This window comes from Oncorhynchus mykiss, chromosome 2, assembly GCF_057628025.1.
Source record: "Oncorhynchus mykiss isolate SJ-2025 chromosome 2, ASM5762802v1, whole genome shotgun sequence".
Lineage (NCBI taxonomy): Eukaryota > Metazoa > Chordata > Actinopteri > Salmoniformes > Salmonidae > Oncorhynchus > Oncorhynchus mykiss.
Window position 1 is genome coordinate 76,977,053 of NC_143023.1, and position 13,142 is coordinate 76,990,194.

A 13,142-nucleotide genomic window follows, 5' to 3' on the forward strand; every position below is an offset into this window, starting at 1 on the left:
ATGTTTACATGTCTACATTATTTATCTCATATGTATACGTATATACTGTACTCTATATCATCTACTGCATCTTTATGTAATACATGTATCACTAGCCACTTTAAACTATGCCACTTTGTTTACATACTCATCTCATATGTATATACTGTACTCGATACCATCTATTGCATCTTGCCTATGCCGCTCTGTACCATCACTCATTCATATATCTTTATGTACATATTCTTTATCCCTTTACACTTGTGTGTATAAGGTAGTAGTTTTGGAATTGTTAGCTAGGTTACTCGTTGGTTATTACTGCATTGTCGGAACTAGAAGCACAAGCATTTCGCTACACTCGCATTAACATCTGCTAACCATGTGTATGTGACAAATAACATTTGATTTGATTTGATTTACATGTTTCAAGCAGACCACCATAGTCCCTGTGCCCAAGGTAACCTGCCTTAATGATTACCGCCCCGTGGCACTCACGTCAGTAGCCATGAAGTGCTTTGAAAGGCTGGTCATGGCTAACATCAACAGCATCCTCACAGACACCCTAGACCCACTCCAATTCTCATACCGCCCCAACAGATCCACAGATGACGCAATCTCAATCGAGATTGGAGGGACGTCCTCTGGAAGTTGTCATAATTAGTTTGTAAGTCTATGGAAAGGGGTGAGGACCATGAGCCTCCTAGGTTTTGGATTGAAGTCAATGTATCCAGAGGTGGACGGAAGCTAGCTGTACTCTGGCTACGCCATGGTGCTACCCTACAGAGGGCTGTTGAGGCTACTGTAGACTTTCTTGGCAAAGTAGTGTGATTTCATCAGTTATTTGGTGACGTGATTATATTTAGTATAGTTTTATCTAAAAAGGATACATTTTTTAATGTTCTACAATTTACATTTTTATGAAATTCACTGAGGATGATGGCCCTCCCCTTCCTCCTCTGAGGAGTCTCCACTGGTATCAAAAATTGTCCACCACCCAAAGGAAATCCAGCCAACTTGACACAACTGTGGGAAGTATTGGAGTCAACATGGGCCAGCATACCTGTGGAATGCTTTCAACACCTTGTAGAGTCCATGCCCCGACGAATTGAGGCTGTTCTGAGGGCAAAAGGAGGTGCAACTCATAATTAGGGAGGTGTTACTAATGTGTTGTACACTCAGTGTATGTTCCACAGTATTAAGAGAGTAGATATTATTGTGATACTGCTAGTACATTCAGACTCACAGTATCAAAACAGCTATCGTCCAATCAGGAATTTACTCCCCACCGAGGTTCCTGTTCTACTGATTGAACTTCCTGAGGATACTTATCATCAGTGGTATTATTAAAGAGAAGGAGAGAGAGATACAGAGATAGACGGACAGATACAGAGACTGACAGACAGAAATAGACAGAAAAATATTCACAGACAGACTGACAGACAGATGGACAGATACCATGATAGAGAGACAGACAGACGTAGATAACGAGTGCTGTGATTGTTCGGGTTGGCTGCCCACTGAGTGATATCCGTCTGTCCCTCTCTGCCACATCCCAATGCATGCTGGGTAAAGATGGATTATTCTTCATGCTAATCTCCTCATGTTTATGCAAATGTTTGTGCAGTCATTTGTTGAGAGCCTCCAATGGGGTGACCTCTGGGAGAGAGAGAGAGCTAGAGAGAGAGAGAGAAAGAGAGAGAGAGAGAGATGGATAGAGAAAGAGAGAGAGATGGAGAGAGAAAGAGAAAGAGAGAGAGAGAGAGAGAGAGAGAGAGAGAGCAAGAGCAAGAGCAAACAAAAGCAAAACAAACAAAAAATTGGCTGCTAAACCCACAGTTCATCCCAAGCACCTTCTTTGATGAAGAGAAAACGACATTTAAAATAATGAGATTGATGGCTTCTAACACCTTAATCACACCGACAGCGTCATTGCGCAAAATGCTATGCAACGCAGCGTTCCATTGGAAATGAATTTACTTCTGGTGTACCAAAATGCAATGATGCTGTCGGTGTGATCGAGGCGTTAGTGTTAAGTTGCATCATCATCATCAAACAAACACACACACATACACACACACACACACAGATTGTTTGCTAACTCCGACACTCTTATCTGGTTTTGGTAAACACAAACTCCGTCATGTTTATCACAAAGTCATTTCGCTGATGAGGCTCTCAAATGCACAATATTTGTCTTCTTAAATGAATCACTTGAAATTGATGAGAGTGGATTCATCTGGAAATGGAACTAGTATTTTATTCACCCTGCCTTTATCACTCTAATCAGAGACATTTAAAGGAACAGGCCTTCTCATACAAATGCTTTGATTCATTTAAATGCAAACAGTTAAAGTCAACCCTAATGCTGAATGCATGCTTCTGTCTCAGTACTATGCAGAATGTACACTCAAAAGCTGTCCTGTTATATATTAAACCTAGTTCCTCTCTCCCCTGTGTGCTGTAGAATGTCCTCTGACCATGGCGTCTCAGCTGGAGGGCTGTGCAGACCTCATCAAGGTGCTGAAGAGTGGAGGAGCTCACCTGGACTTCAGGACCCGAGACGGCATCACTGCACTGCACAAGGCTGTCCGCACCAAGAACCATACGGCCCTCATAGTGAGTACACACACGTACAAACACACGCACAAACACACGCACACACTTCTTTTTCTATCCTCGAGTGGACCTAAAATTAATTTCCATTCAAAATCCTATGTTCCCTAACCCCTAACACCTAAACTAAACCTTAACCCTAATTGTAACCCTAACCCTAAATCTAACCCCTAACACCTAAACTAAACCTTAACCCTAATTGTAACCCTAACCCTAAATCTAACCCCTAACACCTAAACTAAACCTTAACCCTAATTGTAACCCTAACCCTAAATCTAACCCCTAACACCTAAACTAAACCTTAACCCTAATTGTAACCCTAAGCCTAATTGTAACCCTAACCCTAAATCTAACCCCTAACACCTAAACTAAACCTTAACCCTAATTGTAACCCTAAGCCTAATTGTAACCCTAACCCTAAATCTAACCCCTAACACCTAAACTAACCCTTAACCCTAATTGTAACCCTAAGCCTAATTGTAACCCTAACCCTAAATCTAACCCCTAAGCTAAAATAGCCTTTGTGCGAAACTGGGAAATGTCCCACGAGGAGAATGTTCCTTGTTTTACTATCCTCGTGGGGACTTTTGGGGATTGCAGGTCACCACAAAGATAGAAGAACTAGACCACACACACACACTCACTCACTTTCTGCTTGTCATAAGTAAGAGTCTGACTCACATGATTTCCTCAGTGTGTATGTGGGTGCTAAGTACTCTCTTCCGAGACCTGACTGAAAAGATGCTTTTATTCAATGGGCTTCTTGTGCCCTCCCTGGCTCACTGGGTTTTCATCTGCTTTGAGGAGGTTAGGTTGTTGTCTTTAATGAGTAGGCGTGTGCTCAGTGAATGGATGTGTATCATTACTGAATGCCTCTGATATGACTCATCATTGTTCTCATCCTGAGAGCTATAGCTGTAGTGCAGAAAAACCCATCATCTTAATGGACTACTCTATGTCCCTCTTTTTGATCTACATGAGTGCAGAATCCTATGATAGAAAAATGTAGATCCCACAAAGGAAATGGATAGTGTTTTCATACAGGGGTTTTCATAGCTTCTGTTGGGCTTGAAGTGAGTGTGTGCATTGTGTGTGTGTGTTCTCTAACTTTCCCTCTCGTTCTCTTTCTCTCTGCCAGACGTTGCTGGACCTGGGTGCGTCTCCTGACTATAAGGACAGTCGAGGGTTAAGTCCGCTCTATCACAGCTCTATGGTAGGAGGAGATCCCTACTGCTGTGAACTTCTGCTCCACGACCACGCTCAGGTGGGCTGTGTGGACGAGAACGGTTGGCAGGAGATACACCAGGTAAACACACACACACCTGCCCGCAGTTGCTAATAACCCATATGGTAGAAAAATGACAAGATTATGTTTTAATACTGTTTATGCATCAAATAAGGTTCCTCAGTACTGTCTCATCTGTGTGTGGGACTTGGCGCTGGGGGCTTGGCGCTGGCAATTGATTTATGATGGCTTGGTGATAGAACCTACATCTTGAGTTGGTGTTTGTGTATTATGAGGTACCAGGGAGGAGATGTCTTTGTTGTGGACGGTTGATGGGAGGAACCTTGACTTAGGGGCTAAACCATGATTTATATGCAATTGGAACAGTCTTCACAGCAAATGCTATCTGGCTTGGGGATACTCCTTTCTCACATACAAATCCTAACCTTTTGACCCATTCCAGACATTTGTTGTTTGTCATGAACATTCAGGAGGATGTACGTTGCTATACCCCAAATCTGCTCGTTGGGCTCTCAACGATTTACCAGCTCCATTATTGCAATTGTAATCAATAATAAAGATTGATTGTTTGAAGAAATAACAAAGTCGTTCTCACTTGATTAGAATTTCCACCACACCCATCCACAAATGCCTAACTATATGTGATACAGTGAAAATCTGAGTCCTGCACCCGACCCTAACCTGCTAGTCATCATTGATTATGTTATTTTCCCACCAGTCTGATTTAGTGCCTGGTCTTGTCCACAAACAGTATGTAAGTACGTGTTCCTGAGCATCTTATCTTTCAGTGATGGGGTCATAATATTTTGTCACTTAAATCATTCAAAAGATAGAGAAACATTTGTAGGAAGAAACATAAGAAGCTTTGTTAATTACAACCGCATCTAGCAGCTACCGGTTCTATGAACCAACCCATCTCGCGATGCCATTTTCAAACCACATGGGTTTGCGAACTCTAGATTGGGAAACTCTGAGTTAGGCCCTAACGTTTAGACTTACGCACTAATGGCAGATAAAAGTAAACCACACAATATTTCATGTCCCTAAACCCAACCAACCCAATGGATATAACCGCAGGGATTGCAGGTTATGAGTCAACCTGCTCATCACTAACACACACACACACGGATACAGACGCAAACACACACACGGACACACACACACACACACACACACACACACACACACACATAGACATAGACTCTACTGTAGATCCAGACTGACATTTTGAGGAAACCTTCCGTTGATTAGGAAGAAAATGTAGCGGAAGAGCAAAGCGGAACAAGTACAGTATTCATTTCCTAATTGGATGGGGCACCAAAGCACTGCAGACTTCATAAGGTTTTAAATGGAGGGAACAGGAGTACCACTACAGGGCTTGATAAAACTCTGCAGACCCTGTCATTATGTAAACCATAAAGGACTGGAGCACTAGAACTCAGTCAACAGTACTGTGTCCACAGTGCTCTGTCCACAGTCCTCTACTGTTCCCACCACTCTCTCTTCTACTCTACTCTCCACACCAGCATGTCTGGGGACATCCAGGGTAATCCCCCCACCTGCTTGCCCTGTTCTTCCCTGCCACCATCTTCAGAGCACAGCCACCACAGAACTCAATGCAGGGTTAGCCTGGAGGCTACGAGACCTACAGTATAATCAGGCTAAACCAGGTGTTCCCAAACTTTTTTGGCGTGCGACCCCATTTTGATATCCAAGCATTGTCATGACCCCTCCATGTAAAAAAAAAGGTGATGTAATCAACGGCCAATGTTTACTTTTTAAATTGGGGCTATGACAGTCTATAACAAATCAGTCTGAATGTACTTTCACAGTAGGCTATCTCAATCTGAAGGAAGAATGGTCTGAAATGACTGAAATGGATCAGAAAGGTATTGGGAAGTTCAAAACATCATCAAGACATTTTACATGATCTTCTGTGTAGAAAAGAACAACGTCATTGATGATGTTCTTTTTTCCCCAGTCTGATTTAGAGCCCGGTCTTGTCCTCTCTATTCTATGCATTATAGAGTGTAACAGGAAACCAGTGGTGGAAAAAGTAACCAATTGTCAAACTTGAGTAAAAGTAAAGATACCTTTGTAGAAAATGGCTCAAGTAAAGTTAAGTCTAAAAATATTTGTTTTCAAATATACTTAAGTATCAAAAGTAAGTCAAATTGCAAAAATATACTTAAGTATCAAAAGTAAAGGTATAAATAATTTCAAATTCCTTATATTAAGCAAACCAAAAGGCACAATGTTTTTGTTTTTTAAATGTACAGATAGCCAGGGGGACACTCCAACACTCAGACATAATTTACAAACTAAGCATTTGTGCTTAGTGAGTCCTCCAGATCAGAGGCAGTAGGGATGACCAGGGATGTTCTCTGTTTAGTGAGTCCTCCAGATCAGAGGCAGTAGGGATGACCAGGGATGTTCTCTGTTTAGTGAGTCCTCCAGATCAGAGGCAGTAGGGATGACCAGGGATGTTCACTGTTTTGTGAGTCCTCCAGATCAGAGGCAGTAGGGATGACCAGGGATGTTCTCTGTTTAGTGAGTCCTCCAGATCAGAGGCAGTAGGGATGACCAGGGATGTTCTCTGTTTAGTGAGTCCTCCAGATCAGAGGCAGTAGGGATGACCAGGGATGTTCTCTGTTTAGTGAGTCCTCCAGATCAGAGGCAGTAGGGATGACCAGGGATGTTCTCTGTTTTGTGAGTCCTCCAGATCAGAGGCAGTAGGGATGACCAGGGATGTTCACTGTTTTGTGAGTCCTCCAGATCAGAGGCAGTAGGGATGACCAGGGATGTTCTCTGTTTAGTGAGTCCTCCAGATCAGAGGCAGTAGGGATGACCAGGGATGTTCTCTGTTTAGTGAGTCCTCCAGATCAGAGGCAGTAGGGATGACCAGGGATGTTCTCTGTTTAGTGAGTCCTCCAGATCAGAGGCAGTAGGGATGACCAGGGATGTTCTCTGTTTTGTGAGTCCTCCAGATCAGAGGCAGTAGGGATGACCAGGGATGTTCTCTGTTTTGTGAGTCCTCCAGATCAGAGGCAGTAGGGATGACCAGGGATGTTCTCTGTTTTGTGAGTCCTCCAGATCAGAGGCAGTAGGGATGACCAGGGATGTTCTCTGTTTAGTGAGTCCTCCAGATCAGAGGCAGTAGGGATGACCAGGGATGTTCTCTGTTTAGTGAGTCCTCCAGATCAGAGGCAGTAGGGATGACCAGGGATGTTCTCTGTTTAGTGAGTCCTCCAGATCAGAGGCAGTAGGGATGACCAGGGATGTTCACTGTTTAGTGAGTCCTCCAGATCAGAGGCAGTAGGGATGACCAGGGATGTTCTCTGTTTAGTGAGTCCTCCAGATCAGAGGCAGTAGGGATGACCAGGGATGTTCTCTGTTTAGTGAGTCCTCCAGATCAGAGGCAGTAGGGATGACCAGGGATGTTCTCTGTTTAGTGAGTCCTCCAGATCAGAGGCAGTAGGGATGACCAGGGATGTTCTCTGTTTAGTGAGTCCTCCAGATCAGAGGCAGTAGGGATGACCAGGGATGTTCTCTGTTTTGTGAGTCCTCCAGATCAGAGGCAGTAGGGATGACCAGGGATGTTCTCTGTTTAGTGAGTCCTCCAGATCAGAGGCAGTAGGGATGACCAGGGATGTTCTCTGTTTAGTGAGTCCTCCAGATCAGAGGCAGTAGGGATGACCAGGGATGTTCTCTTGATAAGTGAGTGAATTGGACCACTTTCCTGTCCTGCTAAGCATTGAAAATGTATGGAGTTAAAAGTACATTATTTTCTTTAGGATACATTCCTAAAGAAGTAAAAGTAAAAGTAGTCAATTAAAAGTAAAAGCAGTCAAAAATATAAATAGTAAAGTACAGATACCTAAAAAAAACTACTTAGTTAGTATTTTTACTTAAGTACTTTACACCACTGCAGAAAATTTCAGAAAACATATAGTCTGCCAGAGTCTTTTCTTTCAGTGGGTTATAATATTTGTAGTTTAAACCGTTCAAAAGATGTGTAGGAAGAAAACAGAGACTGCTTTTCCGAGTTTCTCTCGTGACCCCAAACTTAAATCTGGTGACCCCACATGAAGTCGCTAGTTTGGGATACTCTGGACTGAACTGACGGCTGCTGGTAAAATAAAGAGAGATGCCAAAGGAGTGTGCGAGAAAGAGTGTGTATTTTGAGAGGGGAACTCTCACCCAGTTTGAATGGGGTGGAGAGAAAGCCAGCACTAAGACTGGACCTACAGGCCAACTTTCCAGAGCCCTCCATTACTATACTCCAATCAGTTACCTTCCCTCTCCCCCCATGGTATTAGTATTCATTGTGTGTGTGTGTGTGTGTGTGTGTGTGTGTGTGTGTGTGTGTGTGTGTGTGTGTGTGTGTGTGTGTGTGTGTGTGTGTGTGTGTGTGAGAGAGAGATAGAGACAAGACAAAACAGAGAAGGAACAACAATTATAGTGCATGTGGGGGAGAGACAAAAATAAGAAAACAGAGAAACGAAACTGTCTTTCTCAAATATCACACAGTGTATGATATCTCAATCACCCAAAATACCTCAATAATCCAAACTGGCATCCATGTGTCTCCACATACAGGCATGCCGTCATGGTCATGTTCAGCACTTGGAGCACCTGCTGTTTTACGGAGCCGACATGACTGCTCAGAACGCCTCTGGAAACACCGCCCTTCACGTCTGTGCCCTCTACAACCAGGTAACACACTGGTCCATATTGGCGGGGAGGGTTGTGTGTGTGGGTAAGTAGTGGTGTAGAGGAGTTTGATAAATATGTGTGAGTGTGAATGCATCTGTGTGTTAAAGCTGCGATTTGAAACGTTGCTATCACTTACTCTGTCAATATGTCCACTCAGGCAGTGTCTTGCTGCTTGAAGACTTTTGAGTGGACAGACTGGCAAACTGAATGTAACTGACTACAAAAAAAACTACCTGTAGTCCTTTCGGTTACCAGAATTGTATTTGTGACATCACTGAAACTTTTGAAAAACTAGATGATTACTTGTAGGATAACTAATAAATTAAAATCAAATCCAATTGTATTTGTCACATGTGCCGAGTACAACCGTGTAAATATATTACTTACAACCCCTCAACCAACAATGCAGTTTTAAGAAAATAGAGTGATAGAATTATAAATAGAGAAAATATTTACTAAATAAACTAGTAAAAAATGTAATTAAAAAAATAACAAATAAAATAACAATAATGAGGCTATATACAGGGGGTACCGGTACCGAGTCAATGTGACGGTCAGATCACGGTTCGCTCTGACCAGAGTGAAGCCGGCCGGCTCCACTTTTCTGTTCTGGACTCTGTCATCCAGCCAAGTCTCAGTAAATGCCAGCAAACAGGCCTCCCGATATTCGTGTTGGAAGCGCAGATTCACTGACAACTCATCTGTTTTCCCCCTCAGTGACTGGGCATTAATCAGCAAGGTGGTGGGTAAGGGGAGTTTGTTCTTCATTTTTTAAAGTCTTTGTCTGATTCCCCCGCGTTTTCCACGTTTGCATTTGGGTTTGTGATCCACTCGCAGACAATCAGGTATTAGATGGGCCATTGGGATATCCATCGCGTTCGTATTTGAGTTGCATTGTAGTAATTGGATTCCGCTGCCAGCAGCGTTTTCATTATTTCGTCCGTTCGTAGTGGGTATGTACACGATCAACAAGATCAGTCCAACACCCCACCACTGTAAATCCATGGTTGGCAGAATGTTTGTTAACTAAGTGTACAAATTAAAAACATAAGATAACGTCACACACACTGCAGGTTGCAACAGAGCCGCGCCCCTCCTCTATTCTGGCAAGGTAGACGGAGATGTTGTTGTCCTGGCAGCACACTGCCAAGTCTCTGACCTCCTCCCTATAGGTTGTCTCATCACTGTTGGTGATCAGGCCGATCACCGTTGTGTAGTCAGCAAACTTAATGATGGTGTTGGAGTTGTGCTTGGCCACGCTGTCGTGGGTGAACAGGGAGTACAGGAGGGGACTAAGCACACACACCTTAGGGGCCAGGGTGCTGAGGATCAGCTTGGCAGATGTGTTGTTGCCTACCCTTACCACCTTGGGGCGGCACGTCAGGAAGTCCAGGATCCAGTTGCAGAGGGAGGTGTTTTATCCTAGGGTCCTTAGCTTAGTGATGAACTTTGTTGGCACTATGGTATTGAACGCTGAGCTGTAGTCAATGAACATTATCCTCGCATAGGTGTTCCTTTTGTCCAGGTGGGAAAGGGCAGTGTGGAGTGCGATTGAGATTGTGTCATCTGTGGATCTGTTGGTGTGGTATGCAAACTGGAGTGGGTCTAGTGTTTCTAGAATGATGTTATTGATGTGAGCCATAACCAGCCTTTCAAAGCACTTCACGACGTGAGTGCTATGGGGCGGTAGTCATTTAGGTAGGTTGCTTTTGCTTTCTTGGGCACAGGGACTATGATGGTGTGTTTGAAACATGTAGTTACATTACAGACTCGGTCAAGGAGAAGTTGAAAATGTCAGTGAAGACAATTCCCAATTGGTTCACGCATGCTCCGTCTGGCCCCTCGGCCTTGGGAATGTTGACCTGTTTTAAGGTCTTGCTCACACTGGCTACATAGAGCATGATCACACCGGAACAGCTTTTGCTCTCATGCATGCTTCAGTGTTGCTTCCCCAATGCAAGCATAAAAGGTATTTAGCCTATCTGGTAGGCTCGCGTCTGAGTTTCCCTTTGTGGTCTGTAATAGTTTGCAAGCCCTGCCACATCTGACGAGCGTCAGAGCTGGTGTAGTATGATTCATTCTTAATCCTGTATTGACGCTTTGCCTGTTTGATGGTTCATCTGAGGGCATAGCAAAGACTATCTTATAAGCGTCCGGATTAGTGTCCCGCTCCATGAAAGTGGCAGCTCTAGCCTTTAGCTCGGTGCGGATGTTGCCTGTAATCCATGGCTTCTTTTTGGGGTATGTACATATGGTCACTGTGTGGATGACGTCATCGATGCACTTATTGATGAAGCCGGTGACTGAGGTGGTATATTCTTCAATGCCATTGGATGAATCCCAGAACATATTCCAGTCTGTGCTAGCAAACAGTCCTGTAGCATAGCATCCGCGTCATCTGTTAAGCAGGAATCAGGAGGATAGAATTATGGTCAGATTTGCCAACTGGAGGGTGAGGGAGAACTTTGTACACATCTCTGTGTGTGGAGTAAAGGTGGTCTAGAGTTTTTCTTCCTCTGGCTGCACATGTGCCATGCTGTTAGAAATGAGGTAAAACTGATTTAAGTTTGCCTGCATTAAAGTCTAGGAGCACCACTTCTGCATGAGCATTTTCTTGTTTGCCATGGCCTCATACAGCTTATTAACTGTGGTCTTAGTACCAGCATCGGTTTGTGGTGGTAAATAGACGGCTATGAAAATTATAGATGAAAACTCTCTTGGTAGATAGAGTGGTCTACAGCTTATCATGAGGTATTCCACCTCAGGCGAGCAATACCTCGAGACTACCATAATATTAAACACCAGCTGTTGTTTACAAATGGACACACAACCCCACCCCCCATCTTACCGGATGTAGCTGTTCTGTCCTACCGATGCACGGAAAACCCAGCCCTGTAAATTATTTGTGTTGTCGTTCAGCCACGACTCAGCCATGACGAAACATAAGATATTACAGTTTTTAATGTCTCGTTGGTAGGATGGTCTCAAACAGAGCTCATCCATTTTATTCTCCAGTGATTGCACAATGACTAATAGAATGGATGACAGAGGCGAGTTACCCACTCGCTGACAAATTTTCACAAGGCACCCTGACCTCCGCCCCCTGTATTTTCTTATTTTCGTCATGCGAATTATGGGGATTTGGGCCTTGTCCTGGAGCAAAATTATATCCATCGCGTCTGACTCATTAAAGAAAAAATCTTCATCCAGTTCGAGGTGAGTAATCGCTGTTCTGATATCCAGAAGCTATTTTCGGTCATAAGAGATCTTAGCATAAACAGTATGTACAAAATAAGTTACAAACAATGCGAAAAAACACACAAAATAGCACAATTGGTTAGGAGCCCGTAAAACGGCGGCCATCCCCTCCGGCGCCATTCTTCTTATCCAAAAAGGTTGTTTGCGGAAAAAATACTTTGACACCTTTCTCTTTTCTCAATGACATGCAAATCTGCATTGAGAAAAGGTGCACGTTTGAGTTTGTTCACCCCTGAGCGAGTCTGACCACAAGTAAGCAATGAGCTCAATCAGTTCTCCATGACAACAAAAATATAAACCACAAAGTAAGCTAATAAGTCCTTAGTCTTTGGGTTATGTTTAGGTAAAACAATTAGTCTAATCTATATTTCCAAGTCCTATTCTTGAAAATCCTAGTGGTATTTTATCAATTTTAATGACTGGAAATCTGACAGACTTCTGTTTTTATTGTAAAGATATAGCCTAATTGTTTTATTATCTGTATTGAAGTAGAAAGCAATAGGTTAGAAACCTACATAACCCATAAAGTAAAATGCAACATGCATTTATCGACAGCTATGTAAACTCTAACATTGATTTATCCTGCAATAGATGTCGTTCATTTGGTAATATTCATTTTTGTCTTCTTAAGGGGAAAGTAATCCAAAAGTAACTGAAAGTAATCACATTAGGTTACTGAGTTTGGGGGTCATCCAACAGGTATGTTACTGGTTGCAATTTTGGACTGGTAATTAGTAACTGTAACAGATTACATTTAGAAAGTAACCTACCCAACCCTGGTAGCGAGCACGTGAGAGATACGATTGATAAGATCAAGTGAGAGAATGAGACATTGAGTGCTGGGATTGGGAACTGAGGCTTAAGTGACTCATTGAAAAGCCATGGCTCAGGTGCTGAGAGCCGAGTCCTACTGAGTTGTGGGGTTGTTTCCCACATGGGCCACATCTACTGAATATGACTTTGTATAAAAATGTGTTGCTAAGATTTCTGTCTGTGAAATGCACATACATGTACATGTGACACACACATGCACGCTGACCTGTTTCAAAGGCTCTAGAACACTGAGTGCACATGCACACAAAATTATGTCTGAGGGGGGTTAGAGGATGAGAATATCAATACTTAATCTAGAGTACTGTTTGTAACACATCCACGTGACTATGTTCTACTACTGCCTGAAGAGGGAGGGAGGGGTGGAGGAGCAATGAAGGGAAAAAGGGAGAGAGAAAAAAAGAGGGATAACTTTTGTTTTGGTTTTAGGGGAGTTAGATTATTGACTGGTGCTTTTAAGACATAAAATGCCATAAAGTGGCATGATGCAAATGGTAGC

At 43.1% G+C, this 13,142-nt stretch overlaps 1 protein-coding gene across 5 annotated transcripts in view; it reads left to right on the plus strand.

Moving 5' to 3' along the window:
• The window catches only part of LOC110502025 (SH3 and multiple ankyrin repeat domains protein 3), a 269,703-nt gene that overhangs the window by 125,933 nt on the left and 130,628 nt on the right, over positions 1-13,142 (plus strand). For all 5 annotated transcript variants that reach the window (XR_016488450.1, XM_090208339.1, XM_036955942.2 and 2 more), the window contains exons 5-7: positions 2,444-2,595; positions 3,731-3,898; positions 8,438-8,554. Coding sequence is in view for 4 of the 5 variants with exons in the window: in XM_090208339.1 (XP_090064465.1) it covers positions 2,444-2,595; positions 3,731-3,898; positions 8,438-8,554 (437 nt within the window). In the remaining variant the exon portion in view is untranslated. The remainder of the gene's footprint in view (positions 1-2,443; positions 2,596-3,730; positions 3,899-8,437; positions 8,555-13,142) is intronic.